The sequence below is a fragment of the Rattus norvegicus genome, chromosome 8 (genome assembly GCF_021556685.1).
Source record: "Rattus norvegicus strain SHRSP/BbbUtx chromosome 8, alternate assembly SHRSP_T2T, whole genome shotgun sequence".
NCBI lineage: Eukaryota > Metazoa > Chordata > Mammalia > Rodentia > Muridae > Rattus > Rattus norvegicus.
This window is the reverse complement of record NC_141541.1, coordinates 82,177,984-82,198,429: the sequence shown is the minus strand read 5'-3', so window position 1 is coordinate 82,198,429 and position 20,446 is coordinate 82,177,984. Positions and strand designations below refer to the sequence as shown.

Here is a 20,446-nt window from a genome sequence, read left to right as displayed (position 1 = left end):
GATTTGAGTGTTCACAGGTTGGCAGTAATTATATCACATTACGGTGCTAATGATACAAATGTGGCTTGTCCATTGTCTTTGTTTTCTGTAGTGAAGGACAGAAAGCGTAGTCAGTAGATTGGAAAGGACTGAATTTTCTGTTTAGGAGAACACAAAAATGTGTTCTTAGTACAGAGGGTAACACACTGAGGATTGCACAGTTGTGTGAAGCATTTGTTGTGTAAATGAGGACAGAAGGAGTCTGGGAACAAAGGAGAAGGTTGAAGTTTTATACATGTATACACACATAAGAATATACACCTAGGGCTGGAGAGATGGTTCAGCTGTTAAAGGCTAGGCTCACAACCAAAAATATAAGAATAGGACTGGAGAGATGGCTTAGTGGTTAAGAGCACTGTCTGCTCTTCCAGAGGTCCTGAGTTCAATTCCCAGCAACCACATGGTGGCTCACAACCATCTATAATCAAGTCTGGTGTCCTCTTCTGGCCTGCAGGTGCATACATGCAGGCAGAAAGCTGTATGATGTATATATACATAATAAATAAATAAATATTTAAAAAATATAAGAATATACACCTAAAGTATATAAACACACATGTACACATTAAGTATAAAACACACAAGGATATACACATAAAGTATATAAACACACATGTACACATCAAGTATATGAATACACATGTAAACATCAAGTGTAAAACACACATGTACATGTATCAAGTATAAAACACACAAAGATATACACATAAAGTATATAAACATACATATATGCATCAAGTATATGAACATATAAGAATATACACATAAAGCATAGAAATACACATGTACATATCAAATATATAAACACAGTAGGATATATACATAAAGACAGTAGGCGAGGGAAAGAAAGGAAGAGAGAAGGGTGGGGAAGTTGAAGCAGGCAGACCTACTTAATTAGAAAAATACTAGAATTGTAAAATAGAAAATTAGGAATTTCATGTGAAAACTCATATCATTCAAATTATAGGTGAAAAAAGAAAGAGAGAGAGGGGGAAGGAGGGAAGGAGGGAGGGAGAGGAAGGAAGGAAGGAAGGGAGGAAGGAAGGAAGGAAGGAAGAGAAAATGAGAGGTTCTGGTCAATAGTGAAATTCCGTAGAAAGAAACCAGTTTCCCTATGTGGAATATTTTCCCTTCTGTCTGTCCACCGAGCTGTTTAAATGGGAGTTAGAGACTGGATGGGGCAGCACATCAGGGCTGGATGTGGGGGTGGGGATGAGAGAGGCTTTGCTGCGTTGCTTCTCCTTTGGTCTCAGCTATTGTTGGTCACCAGTGTCTTACTCCTTCTGGAAGCTACCAGAGTACTTTGAAAGACTTGCATAAATGCTTGTTTGCAGTTATTGCTGATTATCTTGCAATTACTTTGAAATAAACAGAATAAGCCCAAAAGACTGGGAATTTGTGACAAATTGCAGCAATTTAAAAACACAGTCTGATTGGAAAATTAAGATGTGTGTTTGATTAACAATGATGAGGAATGAAAAGGGGTCACAGACCAGCCGCCAAATTAATTACAAACTCATATCTGAAACCCCGATCGAAGCTCTTCCGAAACAAAACGTAAACGCGGAAAAATTTCAAAGCCACGCATCTTCTCTGGAAATGACAGATAAGGGGCTTAAACATAAGTTTCTGTCAGCCTTCCCTCCCCAAATTGGCAATTTCAGTTCACAGATCTGACTAATCCGTACGTATTCAAGCAGGAACGCAACCACGACATCAAAAAAGGAGGTACAAGATTTCAAAGTTAATTGTCAGAGGTTTGATTCTTTGGGATAAGGAAGCTCTTGGAGTTCTAAAGTTTGTAGTCGCTGCTTAAGTGAACATTCACTGTGTAAACAGCACTCAGCTGGACCATCCTCTTGAATTTAGAAGTATAAGCCCAGGGCCCTTGACAATATAGGACTGGAGTATTCTTTCTAGAGCCTCTGGACTAACCAGCCGCCATGATCTTAACTTCTGGGTATAAGGTTGTGGAATGAATATCACCTTCCTACTGCTTCTAACCCTCCAAAGCCACCAAGCAAGCACATGTTTCCAGACACTCTGAATCCTGCAGGTATTTTCTACTGACCTTTGACATTTAAGGACTATTCTAGTACTTGAAGTCAAATATGTCTGTTAGGTAGTGCAGATCTGCGTCCAACCTAACTCGCTATATTTTACTGAGTAAAAACTATGCACTGTGTAGTCAAGCTGTTGCTGGTAAATTACAAACATGCTTAATTACTTAATGGCACATAATTTACAAATACACAGCTGTTATAGGGCATGTTTTCACAGATGAGGAGGGTGTTTAGAATGTTCTTTAAATTAGGATTCACTCTTTTTTAATCTTCTCATTTAAATATGTCTGAGGGCTGGTGGGTGAGATGGCAGAGAGCATAAAGGTGCCTTTCAACCAACACCTCAGGGTGAGTTCAATCCCCAGAACCCACATGGTTGTAGAAGAAACAGACTCTGACATTTCCCTGTGTGCCATGACACAGGCATACACACACATATGCACACTTGCATCCTAGGAGGCCATGCCCAGCAGTGAGGATACCTGTGGTAGGTGGGGAGGTTGGAGGCTACAGACATGGTACTTGGGGAGTACTTGGGAAGCATTGGTGAATCACTGAATACCCAGGAAGTTGTGTCAGTCACAAAATAAACAACAGCCCCCTGTAAATTGAAAGGCTTTGGTGGAAAGTGAAACTTAGCCCATTTGACTGTAAATATGTTTGTTGGTGAGGGTTGAAGTGTGCTGTCTGCTAGGTGCCATAGCACTCAGAACAGCTGTTTACAGAGAAGAACTCCAGGTGGATATTCACTATGTTTTGGTATGCAATGTATGTATGGAATGGGAATTCTTTTGTTGTCCATAAAACTCAGAATGTCATTAGTGCCCATCCCACTGAGAAAAGTTGGATGAGCTCTGCACTGCTTGTTTCCAGCTGAAATGGGTCACTTACGTCCAATCCAGTTCTCAGTTCTGTTTAGGGTGTTAAATACATGCATGGCTTATGTGGCATTCTGACTGTTGTTGTTTGTAATTCAAATACTTGTCAAACTCCTTGTTTGTTCCAGTATTGTGGTTGTGTGGGTGACTGACACCCACTCGGTTGTCAATAATGCTAACACGGACCAATGCACTTGGTACAGTGATTCATTCTCCTGATGTTTAACAGAAAAGTCACCCGAGCTCCTCTCGTCTAAATCTTTGACATACATGCAACTCCTTTTGAACCATCCCAGAGGGACTCCTGTGCATTCATCCAGCCACTAATTTCCGTTGCAGGAGCAGCGGAGAAGAGCTCTAAGCACGGTGCAGAGGACAAGACGCAGACCATCATCACAGCCATGAAAGAAAGAATGAAGATCAGGGAGAGGAACAGGCCAGAGGTGTTTGAAGTCATTCAGGAAATGTTCCAGATCTCCAAAGAGGATTTTGTGCAGTACACAAAGGCTGCCAAGCAGAGCGTGCTAGATGGCACGTCCAAGTGGTCAGCGAAAATAACCATCACAGGTAGAATACATCTGTTAAGTATTTTATTCCATATAGAGGGTTCGTTAGGTGGATCAGGAATCACCCCTAATTAAAAAACTAGATAAAATAGATTTTTAAAAACATCTCATCAATGTTAACAAATATTCCTATTCAATTTTCTCAAATAAATGCTGGAAAATTAGAATAATTTCAGTCTATATTCTGTTAACTTACTTGTCAAAATTTTAAAGATTTAACAAAGTAGCTTTTCAAGTTGCCTGCTACTGAATAATGATATAGTGTCAATAGTAGCCTCACTGAGGGTCATTATTAGTGTGTCGCTTTAAGGGCAATCATCTTAGTAACTACGCACACGTCCACCTGATCCTTAAGCAAACACCAGTGATGGTTTAAGCCCTTTAAATTAAAACTCTAAAGTTGTTCCTTTGAATGATTTTAGATTGCACATGGGAGCTGGAGAGATGGGTTATTGTTGAATTAATACTTATCCCTCTTATAGTAACCGCGTTTAAGTTCCTGGTTTAAGGACCTGGGTTAAGTTGCCAGTACCAACATAGAGGCTTACAACCACCTATAATTCTAGGTACAATAGATCTGACGCCCTTTGCTTACCTCCATGAGCACTGCATACATCTCATACACATGCAAACATGTAGGCAATATACACATATACTAAAAATAAGCAACACCATGAACATAGACCAATCTTCTATCATTTTATTACATAATAAAATAAAGATCCTCTCTTTATTGGATTAAGCTACATTCATACCCAATCTATTACCTTTTTAAATCATTTGAATTTTGCTGGACATATTTTTGCACATGCTGCATGTAACCTGAGCCAATACACATATGTAAGCCCGTACCATTGGATGTTTTCTTGATTATTTTTTAATTTACAGCTATAACTGTATGTTTCTGCTCATGCCCAGTATGTTGTTTTCCAATATGAATACAATTCAGAATGATAAAACCTAGCTAGCTAATTTGCAAAGTGTCATTTTGTTCTGAAAGCTCACAACACCTGTCCTGTGCTTTAAGAATGCAGTACATAGTATTTGGCATAGTCACTTTGCTCTGTGATGTGTCTCTTGAAATATGTTCCTCCTACCAAATCCTAAAATATACTACATATTTACACGTGCGCACACACACACACACACACACACACACACACACACACCATGCCGTCTTTCTCTAAGACCTCAACAGCTTCTTGCACACAGTTGTAGTTTTAGTCTTATAGGGGTGGCATAATTTTGTATCAGGTCCTTTCACTGAACACAATCTCTTCCAATTTCATGCATGCTGTGGGAAGTGGCGGTATTTTACTATGAATTCCTATTAATAAGAAAATGCTTGAGTCAACATGTATCAAAGTGAGATTTATACCTGTGAAAGGTACACAAAAAATTGTTTCATATCACTGATTATTAGAAAAATGTAGATTCAAACACATGTTCACTCTAACATGTGTGAGTACCCTCCAAATATACAAAAACAACAACAAACAAAAAAAAAAACCTGTGGGTCAGAATATAGAGGGAAAGGAGCCCAGTACAGTGGTAAGAGGAATGTAAATTAAAACCGTTATTATGAAGAGCAAGAAGAAGAGTCCTATAAAATATTCAAAATGTAACTACCACCTGTCCCAGTGGTCCCACAATGCAGTGTAGTCCCCAAAGAGACAAAACCAAAAACCACTATCTTAAGTAAATAAAGTTAAGTAAATCCTAACTCCTGTGCCCACCGCAGCACAAGTCACAGCAGCTGAGGTATTGGTTCAGCATAGGTGTCCATCAACAGAAGGACAAAGGAAAGTGATTGGCACTCATGGTGGGTAGTACTCAGCAGGAGAAAGAACAGAAGAGATGGTACAGTCATCGTTCACATTCTGTTCTAGATGATTGTGGCGTTCAGTGAGCTGTGGGAACGAGTGCGGTGAGGTTGAATCTGCAAGCCCAGATTACAGAAAATATGATCTCCGATGGTTTTGGTTCTGAGAACATTGTCATATTAAAGCCTTTATTTCTGGTTCATTTCAGTGGTTTCTGCACAAGGCTTGCAGGCAAAAGACAAAACAGGGTCCAGTGACCCATATGTGACAGTTCAAGTTGGCAAGAATAAAAGAAGAACGAAAACTATCTTTGGAAACTTGAATCCGGTGTGGGATGAGAAGTTCTACTTGTAAGTATACACCATAAAGCTATCACATAGACAAGAGTATTTGAGAATGAATTTAAGACAGGCTCACGAATGCTAAAGAAGTCACTGCTGTACTTCAATCTCATGCAGAAATGTTGAAAAGGGAAACAAGAATTTTAAACGTAATATTATGAAATATTTTGTTTACTCCTTAGAAGTACAGTTGGGGCAGCATTGGAGGAAATAGCATGAGATTTACTGTGTGGTCTGTGACTTGGATGTGAGTCCCCAGAGTTGGGAACCCATGGGCTGTGCAAGTGCTGTGCTACATGTGAAGATTTGTGACTAATGACAGAAAAGATATTTGGGGCGCTGCCTCATCCATGCATCACGGTAGACGTGAGACTAGACCACCCAGAGAAAACGGCTGATGATAACTTTATGACCTTTCACTGTCTTTGAGGACATTTATTTATAAACTCTTACATCTTGACCCTAACAGCGGGAAATCACTTTCCTCTCCAGAATCCTTTTCTTTCTATAACTCTTCTTGAGAAAAAATGATGTAATGATTTCTAGTTATCTGGTAAAAAGTTGCTAAGAGGTTTAAGTCTGCTGTGCCTTCTTTATATGCTAAGAGAGCAATCTTGGATCTGTTTATGTGTTTAACAAGTGAGGTGTGGGGTTTTGTGGTTGCTATTTGTTTGAATATAGGCCAGTGAAAAGTGTTTTATAAAAATTGGCTTAGAGAACCACTTTGGACTGTGTAACGATGAAATGAATGATGAGGTTTGGGTGACGACTCTCTTCAGAGGGATGAGTAAGATCATCCCTAACTCTTTTTCAATGAAGACAAGAAATCAATGGGTAGTTGCAAATTGAGATTCTATTGGAATCAAGTAAATGAATACGGTCAGTTAAAGGCTCTGGGGACATGGGAGATAGAGACCTGCCCTAACCAAGAGCAAAGAACTCAGGGCTGAGGCAGCTGGACGGCCACAGCATCATGCAGACAGGATGCCATAGAGCCTGCAGATCTTTGGTGGAAGCCACACACACGAAACTTTAAAAATACCTTGGCTGAGGCCTCATTCATGGGCTGAAACTACACATAGGTGTCACCGCAGACAAGATGGTGAACTTGCCTCTTACTTCGAAAACATTGCCATGCCCCACATGTCTTTCCCTCTGACTTCCCTTGTGCCAAGCAAAAGCCAATCTGGGTGCTGATGTGGCAAGCTTTGTGTTTCTCATTTTCCATGTATGGAGTCAAGAGGCATGTGCCCTTCTTCCGCAGAGTTCCATTTGCTCGACATAGGTGCTTTGAATTCTAGAATGCATCACCAGTTCTTATCATTTTTAGTGCTGGGTAGTATTCCAGTATCGTTTCCTGTTTATCTCACAAATGTACAGATGTCCCGGGTCTAATCCAAACTCTGGTTCTTGGTAAGACTGTCTCAAATCTTTTAAGTTTTAGCATTCTGCCTTATATACAGTGGCCTCTTGTGTAGGTTTTATTATGTATCTTACAGCTAAGAGTTGTTAAGCATTGTTGTGCTTATATGCTGTGTCTCTTCCTTGATTAAGTGCCTATTCAAACATTTTGGCATTTTTACACGGAGTTTTGTATAATTTTTTCTAGTTGCATATGCTTGATAGTTTTACACTCAGATCTTGATGCATATTTAAGTAAAATTTAGTATGCTATAAGTTATACCTATGAATATTTGAGTGTTTGTCCCTGGAAGCATTGTTTGTTCTCAGCTAAATTGGTTCTTTACCTTTTGATGGAATTCAGCCCTGCATGTGTGGGTGGCTGTATTTCAGGACTCTTTGTTCCGTTCTGTTTGTCTGTTTATACTCTGGACTATGGAGCTCGATGGACCAAACCCTTATTAAGAAGTCTGGAATTAAGAAAGCCGGGGCCACGTGGTGTTCTTCCTTTTCTCAAAGTTATGTTTGCTGCATTAAGATGGTTCCATTATTTCCATATTAATTTCATAATCAGTTTATTACTTTCTTTATAAAATAAATCCACGAAAGAGTCAACTCCAAGTAGACTTTTTATTTCTTAATAGCCCTGTGTGAGATTCTAGTATTAAATCAAATGGAAATGACACAGTGAGCATCTCAGCCTCGTTCCTAGCTCACCAGGAAGCGTTCTGGCCTTTGTTAATTCAGGTCCTAGCTTCTGTGGCTCTATTGGGGCTGCTCTTTCTTCATTTAGGAGAAACAGCTTCTACTGCATTCTCTCTGTGCAGAGAATTCTGATGAGAATGCCTACGTTGGATTGTGTTCTTTTCCTGTGTGCGTTGACATGTCCATATGGGTTAGATTATCATTTGGTAAAATTATTTTCAAGATCTATTTCGTTGTGTCTGTGTTCCCATTGCTCCCTGCAGGAAGTCTACTTGGTCCTTGTTTTTACAGGGTACATATGTCTTCTCCCTTCCTGCTGCCCTTGATATTTTATTCTCTGTGCTCATTTGTGCAATGCCGTCACTGGGTGGTACACTGGTCCCTTTCCTTGTGTTTCTGATGCTTAGGATATGTTGAAGTGCTTGAGCCTGTGGACCTGAATTTCCTCTAACCAATGGGAAACATCCTGGTTATTATTTCTGCTTCTCACCCCAATTGTGGAAACTCCACTGATACATGCTTGAGTTGAAGTTTTCCTCAGTTTCTTGATGCTCTGACTTGATTCGATTTCATTTTCTTTGCTGTACAGAATGGTTTGGTTTTGATTTTTAAGATTTATTTTAAGCTGCAGGTATGAATATCTCTGATATTGTTCTTTGTGCTCTGAATATTTGACTTGTGGGGTTCTTTTTTGTTTCCAGATAAGACTTTTGATTTTTCCCTAGTTCTGCGAAGAACATCGTATCGGTATTTTAGTGTGATTACACAGCATTGGTTGTTCTGACTGTGTAGCTGTTTCACACTATTAATTCGCCCTCTCCATGAATGCGGATTATCTTTGCATCTGGAAGGTTTTTTCCATTTTTGCATTATTCCCTAGTTCCACTGTGGAGGCTTTTTGCCTCCCTTTGTTGGGTTTCTTCCTAAGTTTTTGTTTGTTCTCTTCAGAGCTATAATTGATGGCATATTCTTTGCCTGCTTTCTCCCTGGAGGGCTTCATCATGCCTGGTGTGTAGAAGAAGTATTTCATTTTGATATGTGGATTCTGTATTCTACTACTTAGTTGAATTTTTTCATTGGCCCTGAAGGTCTGTTAACTGTTTGAGCCTATCCAATACCTACCATAAATGTTTGATGCCCTTGACCAACAATAACATTTCTGTCCACAAAGCTTAGTTTGTCTGCAAGGTTTTCTCAATCTGCAACATGTTTTTCTGTTTGCACGTCTTTACATCTATATTGTGTCTTGGATAACGTTGTGAATATCTCTTTGACAACAGCTTGGGACAGCATTGCAAATATCACTCTGTCGGCAGCTGGGTATTCTGACATTCTGCAAATATTCTTACTCTTTGCTCTGAAAATTGGTTATATAGAAAAATTTCATTCGTTTGGATCTCGTTTTAAAAATCTACTAGACAGAATTGAAATGGGGCTTAATCGTTAATAATCATGCTGTTCCCTAAGAAGGCCAGAGACTTATGTGCACTCTGCTTACTGACTCTTGAATTCTGAGGCCTTTCTCTCAATTAAATGGAAAATGGCTACTTTGCCTGGCCCTCGCTGGGCACTGGGCCTTGTTGCATCAAATCCATCTACTGTTCTTATGCCAACTTGAGGCCATGCCCTCATCATCATTAAGTGACTTCTGACAAGGAATCCGCCTCCTGTTCTGCTCTCTTCAGTGCTGTGGCCTGTGACCTCCAGCTGCCTTACTCTTCCTGGAGTCTGAGCTTTATCTTTTCAGCCAAGAGAGACCAGGTGGCTCCATGTTTCTTGAACAGTGGCTAGGACAGTCTCCTCAGACAAGAAGCTGAAGTAATTATGAAGCTCGCTTGAGTTTTGATCCTGCAGGGGTCAGCTCATTGACTTCATTATGTTTGTATCCCTTGTCGACTTCCTTTTATGTGGGATAATATTCCTCGTTAGTCAGTATTGACTGGGATGAAAGTCTGAGAGCCCGAGTTGAATGGTAAGTGTAAGAGTCACGACAGGTCATGGCAGGCAAAATGAACACCTCTCAGGGATTTGATATGTAGATGGCCAATACCCAACCATTCGTATTTAATCTTATAAAGATTCTCCATGAGAAATCAGCTAAGTGTTTGTATGCAGGGAAAGTGTTTGTATGATAAATGTTTCTATGTAGAAAGAAAGACCCCCATACAGAAGGGTCTTTCATACAGAAGGTTTAGATATGATAGTGGTCAGTACTCACACCAGCCAAAAATAATGTCAATCCCATACAACCTAGAAAGCATGGGATAGGCACCCAAAAGTATATATCCAGATTCTGGGAATTATGGCAACATAATGATAATATTCTCATTAAAAAGTATTCTCATTAAAAATGCACACGTGTAAGGCTGTTAAAAGAGAATGGGAGCAGCAGACCTGAAAACTTGTTAGGTCTGTGGCTTTTATTTTGTTGATGAGAAAATTGAAGTTCAGATGGGTTGTCAAAGAGACAGTTTTAAGAAGCATCCCCCTGTTGTGAAGCTGAATACAAGCCATAGGTAATGGTGGCTGGATGTGCCTTTTTCTACAACCAGATTCTCCACTCTGAGGCAAGCCGGCACAAATCTTCTAAAAACAAAAATGAAATCATTGTTCAATTTTTGGATGTGATTATAAAGCTTAATTGTCCCTTTGTTAAAGGCCCTTTGATGCCCTCTGGAGATTTTTATTTCAATTTTAATTTTTACCACTTCTTGCACAGCTTAAATTGAGAATTTTTAAGTGTGTGTGTGTGTGTGTGTGTGTGTGTGTGTGTGAGTTAATAAAACTAGAAATAGAAAAGGGAGAGAAGATATCACAGGGGAAGAGTAGAGAGAAGGACAAAGAGAAAGGAGAAGATTGCAATGGAGAACATGTAATAAGAAGGCAGACAGGGAATGCAGCCGGGAAGAAATGGGGCCAGTAAGACGACAGTGGGGAGCATATTGAACAAAGGATGTATAAAAATGCCATAACAAAATGCAGTCTTCTATATGCTAACTTAAAAGTTAATTTTAAGAAATGGGTGGATGGTATGTGACTCAAGAATGGGCCATTCTAGAGTGCTTCAGAGAAGAAAGGCATGACCCCTGGAGCCCTAGCAGAAGCCTGGAGAATGAGGGGCTGTCACACATCTCTCATTTCTAAAAGACCACATGAAGATTAGTGGTGACAATGCCAATTATAGTTCTTTGGAGATGAAAATGTCTTATAGAGTTAAGGTGTTCTCAGTTTTGGCTGTTTGATAGTCACTTGGGTCCTCACTTCACAATTAATTGTGACATTTGATTCTAATTCCCCATGCTAAGATAATGGTATCTTTTGTGCGTATAAACCATTCCCTAAAATGGAGAGGAAGGAGTTGTCTCTATTGGGTAACAGAGAGAAAACAACCCTCAGGTATGTTCTTTTAATGATAAATATGAGAGCTAAGAAATTTGTGTCTCATGTATATGTTGGTGGGATGTTTCCAGAGGATTCGCTAGTTAACCCTTCAAGCCTCATTTCCCCCTGGATTTTGTTTAAGTTTGTTTGTTTGTTGTTTTCAAATTTCTGGAACAGAAAAAAAAATCTGCATTGTATTTTCGTAGAAGGAAGGTGGTCATAGCATCCTTCTTGACATCTAAGGAAGCCTTTAAATGCTTCAAATCATGAGAAATTGGTCTATATATTTTCTTGTTGGTGCTAGACCAAATGTCTGCTAAGAATCAATTCAAGGAATAACTGGTTTATTCTAGCTTACACTTCCAGGGGTAGAGTTTATCCAGTCAAGAAGGTATGGCAGTGGAAATATTGTTCCACCATTAAGAGCCAAGCACAAATGGGAAACAGCGAGTTTTGAAGCTTGAAGGCTCCCTTCCAAGAATGTGCTCCAGTGAGGCTACACTTCCAATAGGTCCCATGGTCTTTGCCAACAGTGCCACCAGCTCAGGACCAAGAGTTCAAGCACAAAAGCCTGTGGGGGACACTCCACGTTCAAACCACTTCACTTATATATGTAAACATTATTCTCCCCTTCAACTCAGTGTTGTTGTGAGATATGCTGTAACCCAAGAGCACCGTGAACTCGTGACAGAGCTATTCAGAGAGATGATTGCCTCCTCAGCCCTTTAGAAGTGTTTATTAACTATCTCCACTTCCAGACGCCTGGCTCTAGTAGCAGACAAAGAGCCACAGGCATCTGGCTGTCACCAAGCCATGTGCTGCTCAGCCAGGGATGAATGTGAATTAAACATAAACTGTGCTGTATACAAGATGGTTTATTTAACACTACAATTAAATAAAAATTCCTGCATACCACAGCAGATTAATATTTTAAAATGACAGGTGGAAAGCAATCAAGATTTGATTTATTGCTTCGATCACTCACACAGTCCTTCCTGCTGCTGGATGGGAGAGGCAGCATTTCCTTAGCTTGCCATGATGGTCTCTGCTTAGCATATCATTTGTTACAGAAGATGTTTTTATGTGTTTTCAAAGCAGGAGGAAGTCTACTCACCCTTTATGAGCTTACACTTTTTTGTTTTTGTTTTTACTAATCACAGAGTGTATTGTGAATGTGCCCTAAAAGAGAGCAATTACAACCAGTGTTGCCTCTCACTTGCAAAGAAGTTGAGTCCTTTGTTACCAATCCATAATCAGCAGAGACAATAAAATGGAGTTATTTTGCCATTACTTTGCAATAGAACATATGAATTTTGTAACGAGAGAAAGGGCTAGAGAAAGTGGACTATGTTTCTTAAAAACACAAATTGGAAACCCAAAGAGAATTAATATACAGCAAACTATGAAAAACATACAGCCCTAAAGACTGTCCCATAGTCTTTTGGGGGCAGAGATAGAGGAGGTCATGATCTTTGCTTAGTTTCAAACTGAAAATGAATCTGGGTATGGTGAATCAGCCCATGATCCTACACTTGGAATGTGGAGGCAGGAAGATCAAGAATTGAAACCCAGTACCCTAGACTACATGAAATCCAGTACAATTCAAACAACATACTCAGATTCCTTAGTAAATAATAGAACTTAAAACAGGAATTCAAACTGTCAGATCCAAAGGAAACTCCATTTCCACAAATTCTGGTAGAAGCCAGCATTCCTTAGGAACTTTGAGGCTGGTTCCCAACTACCAAAGGAGCCATTTCCCTTATCACTGGCAGAAAGGACAAATGGCTGCCACTGGTGCCTACTAGCACACCAAAATGCATGCTGGCCCCCAGGCTCCCTCAGTATTACAGGTTCTTAGCTCTTCTCAAATTCCCCTAAACTTCTCCAGCTCATGACTTCCTTCCCCACAGTTTCTCCTTCTCCTTATAACCCTGCTATTTCAGCTACAAGCTCTCTTGGCCTTCTCTTTTGCCCATAGTCTGTCTTCTCCCCACTCCCTCTGCTCTGCTCCTGCTTTTATCCTCACCAGGGTCCATCTGCTGGACATGCTCGGTCTACTATTTTCTCTCCCTGCTCTGGACTCTTCCAGATGCCTCTGGCTGTGCTTTCCCTACTATCTCCAATACATCCTTCCCCTTAAGCATACATTGAAATGACTATGTTGTCAGTTTATACACATAGGCCAGTGTGTGTGTGTGTGTGTGTGTGTGTGTGTGTGTGTGTGTGTGTGTGTGTGTGTGTGTTTGTGTATGTGTGTGTGTGTGTATATGTGTGTGTGTATGTGTGTGTGTGTGCGTGTGGTGGGGGGATAGGGGGTTACTGTAGGAAGCCTTCTTGTCGAAAGAAAAAAAAAACCTCTGTACTAAATGACTCAATAAGATGAGATTAGGAGACTATTTATTTTATGTGTTTTATATACATAAAAGTCAGAAGGCATGTGTTTATGCTAGACGCTCATTTGTGGATTAAAATAAAATTTCCTGAGTGTAATATATCTAGTTGGGGCCCTCAATCAGCCTGAGAGAGTGCATAGTGTTTTAAAAACCCAAGCACCACGCTGTCCATCCACCTGCTTGCCTCTTTCCTCCACTTCCTGATGCTCAGGTACTTGAAAGCAGAGAGGGAAACTCAACATCCTGATACTATCCTAGACAAACTGTGAGTCTAAGGATAGCCAGTACTCACCTCCTTGCAAGGCAAAATCCAGATTCCAGGGTAGTTTTTTCCACAAATACCAGCTCCATTGCTTTATAGAAAAACCATCAATTAAACCTATCTGTGGGGGGCATTGTCTGGTGCTACCAACATGGAGTCAAGTAAGAAAAAACATGTGCTGCCCTACTGGATCTTCCTTCCTGTTGGAAAATAAATGATGCAGAGGCTGATGCCAGCAGCCAGTCAGAGAAGGTTGGGGAATGGCAGTTCTACCCATATCATCGTGGGTATAGTGCCTTCCAGTAGAGTATGGTCAATCTACCAGGGACCACATGCTTAAGAAAACCAACTCTCCCACAATTCTCAAGTAGGAGTGAGACTCAAGTGCTCCCTGTGGTCTCCATGCAAGGAGTTCATCTGTTATTTCTTCCTTGTAAGACCACTTGGCAGGGCTTGGCAATGTAATGGGTGTTTGGTTCCAGGTAAATAGTGCTTAAAAAAAAGTCATACTTGAGAACTAAATAAAGGGTGTTCTATGTCTGGTAAGGAGCTCACTGAAGAGATGTTAATGAGTAAACATTAAACATTAAAACGTAGCTCACTACATTTTACTTATGGATTCTTATGGCAAGAATCCATAAGAAACAGAAGAGGTTAAAAACACTAGTGAGAAGTGTCGGAGAAAGTAAGAGTCATTCTTTCCCAGATTTTATCAAAGTTAGAAAATGGAAAGCCATACATGAGGAACATGGAAAAGCTGTGTCAGACACATAATAACCAAACCAACTGAAGGGAAAACCTTGCTAATAGCCAGGAAGAAATCTGCATTACTTAGAGAGGAAGAAAGCAGACAGATTCTGTGGAACATGAGTAAGCAACAAGGGGGGGACAGCTTCAGATTACTGAGGGAGAGCTGTCGAGTTTAGTGCTATGTCCAGAGAAACTATCTTCTAAAAACAAAAATTCGAATATAAAATGAAGGCTTTTCAGATACAAAGAAACAGGAAGCTTCAAGAGAAGCTTGAAGTCACACCAAATGGTTATCCAATTCCAAATGACTAGCCTTGAAAGCATAAATACAAGTCACTTTATACAGACTGTGCAGCCTGTATTTGGGGATATAAATATATATGGATGAAATAAAATGAATGAAAAAAGGCCATGAATTTGAGAGCAAGGAGGGGAATAGGGGAGAGTTTTGAGGGAGGAAGGAGAAGTGAGAAGGACGCAGCTATATTAGAATCTCAAAAGAAAAGGAAAAAATGTCAAATTAATAATCAAAAAGAGTTATAGCATTTGTAATGGAAAAAGCATAGCTGGATATTTTTTAAGAATTCCCCTGGAACAGAAAGAACTAGAAGCTTGTCTTTAATAAAGTAGAAGCTCCTTAAAATGAAAAAGAAATTAGTAAAAAGAAAAATAATACCAATTGTAAACATAGATGTCTATAAAGGTAAGAAAATAAACAACAAATATGAACACAATAATTACAGTAGCGAATATAACAGACCAATGCTTAGTCATTTAAATCTATTTTGTGAAGTATTAAACATGGACTGTTGAGTTGACTCTGTGGGTAAAAGGACTTGCCACCAAGTCTGATGACCTGAACCCAATCCCCAGCACACATGGTGGAAACCCAGAACCAAAGCTGGCAAGTTGTCCTCCGCCCTCCGCATTCATACCCTGACAGACAGACACACATACACACACCCCTGAGAAAATTTCCAAAACGCACCAATTCTTAAACAAAAATAATTACTCAGATTTATATTACATGTAATTATTAAAATATGTCATTATACTTACACAATGTTCTCAACAACAGAGCTAGAAATCTATTATAAAAATCTCATGCTGTGTAACAAATGGTATATTTTAGATTGTAATATTTTAAAATATATATGAGGTTTAAAATAACAGATAATGAGAGAACAAAAGGCCATGGCTAAGAAGATGACAAAATAGACAAAAAACAATGGGGAGATATCCAATAAAATTTGTAAAAATAAGAAAAACGAAGAGGCAAAAACAAAGCCCACAGTGACATCATCACCCTCATGCTTTGCTCTTGGCTGTTGATGGTCCCTGACAATCTGGTTCACATCTAAACCATTCAGAATAGCAGAGGCATCCCCCAGGCCATAGGCTTTCCTTACCACAGTTACAGCATCTAAAGGATGCTCATTTCCCTAAGGCACATTTGGAAAGCAAAGACTCCAGACTTTGGCTTCTTATTATTGATCTTGCTTTTCACTACATGTTCTTTGGGGGAAATAAGAAACCTGTTTGCAGTTTGTAGACGGACTCTGAAAACCAGGTATGCATGAGTGCCATCTTGGGTAGATGTATGTGTCTATTCGTGTTCACATTACTCCAATGGCATCTTCGTGTGTTTTACAGATCCTCAGGACTGCTATGTTCTCATGTGTACTAGTGGGATTTTTTTCTCAATGAACTTTTGGGGTCATTTGGGACTGTGACCTCCTTATACAATGTTATATACAAAGTAAATCTAAAGCTTCATGGCTATCTTCAAATCAATCTTTCTGTTGCTGGTCTCCTACCCATGACAGCTTTTTCCCCATTAATTTACTCTATTACTTCAGCCTTAGCTTGTAATTCTTTTGAGGGCAGCTCTCTTACAACTTCCAAATGCATGTCTTCTTTCTCTGTATTCACGGCCTGAAAGTTATCTCTGTGAGCTCAGATTTCATTCAAACCTCCAGAATATTTTCTTGACTGAAGACCATCAAATCTTCTCAATCATTGGGTATTTTATTTTGTACATGTTCAATGAACTTCTAATGCTTGACCAGAACCAGAAACAAGGAGAACACACAGAAGAATGAACTTATTTCAACTTAGCTAAAGTACGGAAGTGGAAGGAAGATGTCCCCTGGGCACAGATCTGATGAGATCTGAGTGATGCTTCTTCATCCTCTCCTGAAGGAGCCTGGAATAATACTGGAGGCACGGTATGAAAAACCAATGGTAATTCTGAGAGAAACTGGCATAGCTCAATTTCAGGGTCCTGGCCTAGGCCTTTACAGGCATTAGACAGTTATCATAGCATTCTACTCTGCAGAAAAATATGCTTGGAAATTTATACAAAAAAATATAGACTGTCCTTTTTAGTCTTGGTAGTACAGAGGCCATGTTTTATGCAGACTTTAACTGTTAGGTTATTGCCTATTTTATTCCTTGTTTCATCCTTTTTATTATATGTACTTATTTTTTTGGATAAGATGGACTGGTATAAGCATGAGAATATGGAGGTCAGAGGCCAGCTTCTTATATGTGGGTTTCTAGAATCAAACTCAGGTCTTCAGCCTTGTAGCAGATGCCCTTCCTCCTTGAGGAATCTGGCTGGCCCTATCTCGTTTTCTTCTAAAGAGGAACTGAAACAATTATCCCAACATTATTTTCAGTTACATATTCAATTATAGAGACTGAAATGAAACTAAACATTTTTTGAAGCAAAATCTGTTTGTAATTCAGCAGTGGCATTGTTGATAGAAAGGTTCATTTTTAGAAAAAAAATGCCTGGTGATTTTGAACCGGCTTTCCTGAGGATCTCAGAAGCCAAGGCTTCTACCCTACATATAGCTAGTGACCAGTGATCAGAGAAAGCCAGTTCTCTGACTAGCATTTATTCAAGGGAGATCATATGAAGTCGCTAATCCTTGACCCCTTACAACTACAAAAATGGCAATTGAAATGACTTGACCCAAAGTCTATCTTTTATGCAAATGAATTTACCTCAGCTGTCAATCTTTTAATTATCTAGAGCAAACTATCTGTTGTAGGTTTTAAAATGAGTTCAATCAAATTGGGTTTTGTTTTCATTACAAAGCTTACAGAAGATTGGCATCTGTTAAAAACAAGAATATAGGAAGTCTCCAACTCACATGTCTGTAATAATATAGGTGCGCGCGCGCGCGTGTGTGTGTGTGTGTGTGTGTGTGTGTGTGTGTGCGTGTGAATGTGTGTGTGTCTATGTATGAGCATGTACATGTCTGTGTATGAGTATGCATGTCTGTGTGTCTGTGTATGAGTGTGTGTGTCTGTTTATGAGTGTGTGTATCTGTGTATGAGTGTGTGTGTGTGTGTGCGTGCGTGCAGGTACATGCATGTGTGTGGATGCATGTTAAATTTTAGGTATTTTTAGATCTTAAGTTTGCATTTTTATGATAAAGAGTAGAATTGCAGACAGATGCCAATGCCACACTACAAGATTTTATTAAGATTTTCATACCATCTGTACAGGGATTTGGAATTTTGTTGTTTGGTTTTGCATTGTCTCTTCTCATTTTGCATGATACTCTGCATGTGTCTGGAGAGACCTGAAAGCTACCAACATTGCTGCTTGTGAGTTCTGAAGCACAATTGCTCTATTCCAGGCAATTGGTTAAAGCTTACATTTAAGTAGAAAAGTAATTGGAATAAATTTCCTAAGGTTTGTCTTTTACAGTGCCTCGGGGGTTGGTGTGAACCTTTCTCTAAGCCTGCCCTGGTGTCACTGATGTTTGGGAAGAAGGGGATATTAGTTAACTGTGTTTACCTTTAAGATTGCCTCCACAGAGTCGAGTTCTGCATTCATGTAAAGTCTGGCAAGGAGACTGCACAGTTGTCTCTTGCTACTAAGGCTCTCACTGCCACTCCAGGGTTTCTAGGGAAGGCAGCTGCCTCCTTTTGTAGCAAAGACATTGGAGGAGGAGGAGGTGTCTAAAAGAAAGAAAAGTTGGGTGTCGAAAGGATTGAATGGTCTTCTGAGATGTGAATTTCTTCTGTTGACTCTTCTTTCTGATAGGAAATCTCCAAGAGACGAGAGGCGGTTTTAGGAGGTGGTTGTTGTTTTGTGGTTGTTATGGTTGTGGTTGTCCTTTTAAAAGGCGAAAGATTTATACGATCTGAAGAGAAACCAGAGTGTGTGGTTGTCCTTTTAACTGCATTGAATAGGAAAAGGGAAAGTCTAATATAAATACGATACACACATGTGTGTGCTTGTACACACACACACACACACACACACACACACACACACCTTCACAGATGATGGATATGCTCCCTAAAGCATCAATATAGTATAAAAAGGTAGGTTTGCTATTACCAGATTTAAAAGTTAAAGTATAATTATTCTTGTTATCAGAGAATAAAGAATCAGACATGAGGGTGAACACATGTTTGATTGCTGGAGGCTAAGTTGGTAGCATGGGTGTATGTGTCTATAGACTCTTCTAGGTTAGTAATTAATATGCATACCAATCTATATAATTCACTCTGAACAACTTGACTAAAACACTTTTACCATGTACATGATGTTCTGGGTAAAGCTATTTGTGACAGGAATGGATTCCATCCAAGTATCCCTTAACCGTCCATGGAGAATGTAAGCTAGTAAATGCCCACACGTGTGCTGGAACATTAATAATGAAAAGGCCTAAATGTCCACCAGGAGATGAATGGAGAGTGAAAAGGTCATGGCTTTGTCTGGTTTCTGCCACCATGATAAAAAATGCTGGCCAGAAGCAACTTGAGAAGGAAAGCGTTTATTTCAGCTTACAGTCCATCAGGAAGAAAACCGGGACAGGAATTCAAGGCAGGAACCTGTAGGCAAACTCTAAAGTATTCCTCTCCTTCTCTTTTGGTTGAAGAACAGCACCAGCAAAGTTCGGGTTTCCTCATGGGTGGAGCCCCTCTGCTATTTTAACTCAAACCATTCAGTCTGACCCTGCTTCTGGGCCCGTGCAGCACCATCTTCTTCTCCATCATTCCAAGGAGGAGTGTCAGGAGAGGCAATGGTTTCTTACTGTACTCATTTCAGGATTCTTCACTCTTTCCTTTTGATTTCAACCATCTTGTCACAGTGTGAACAATCTCCAGTGTTGAATTCCGTGGACTGTATCTGGGATTGGGTGAGTCCTGAAGGAATTACCACATCCTGATAAATTTTCACGTGCATTCATTTTTCTTCTTTACTTGGGTTCTCATAATCAGGCAAGCAACCCTTTCTCCTGCTCTGAGGTGACAAGAAAAGAGTGAGCAGCATACCTTTCTTCTTTATTACTCATATTTTAGTTAAAGTGGATTTGTAACACACAACTGTGTGGGGCTGAAGAGATGGCTCAGTGAATAAGAACACTGACTCCTCTTCTAGAGGTCCTGAGTTCAATTTAATGGGATCTGAAGCCCTTCTCTGGTGTGTCTGAAGACAGCTGCAGTGTACTCATATCCATAAAATAAATAAATCTTTAAAAAAAGATGCAACAATACACCATGAAACACTTGTTAAGTTAAACTGCCTGGACTCTATGTTCTGACCACAGTTGTCTCACACTATACCCACCATCCTGCACATGATGTTCCTTCGGTGATAGTCTCCAAGTTGTAAATGAAGGGTATGATGTCTTGGGCCCTGCTTAAAGAGGAAGCTCGGTTTTAGTGTGCTTGTGCATACTGAGGGACATCTATCCAGCAAAGCAGAACTTATCAGATAATAGGGCTCGGCATTGCAGAACTTGTATTCTTTTTTTTTTTTTCAGGAAAAGTCCAATCTTCAATAAAGTCTTCACCAAAGAAAAAGCAGGG

At 39.7% G+C, this 20,446-nt stretch overlaps 1 protein-coding gene across 2 annotated transcripts in view; it reads left to right on the top strand.

Annotated features, from left to right (window-relative positions):
- The window catches only part of Unc13c (unc-13 homolog C), a 449,047-nt gene that overhangs the window by 213,681 nt on the left and 214,920 nt on the right, over positions 1–20,446 (top strand). For both annotated transcript variants that reach the window (XM_087560698.1, NM_173146.2), the window contains 2 exon segments: positions 3,320–3,547; positions 5,578–5,719. In XM_087560698.1, the coding sequence (XP_087416824.1) occupies positions 3,320–3,547; positions 5,578–5,719 (370 nt within the window).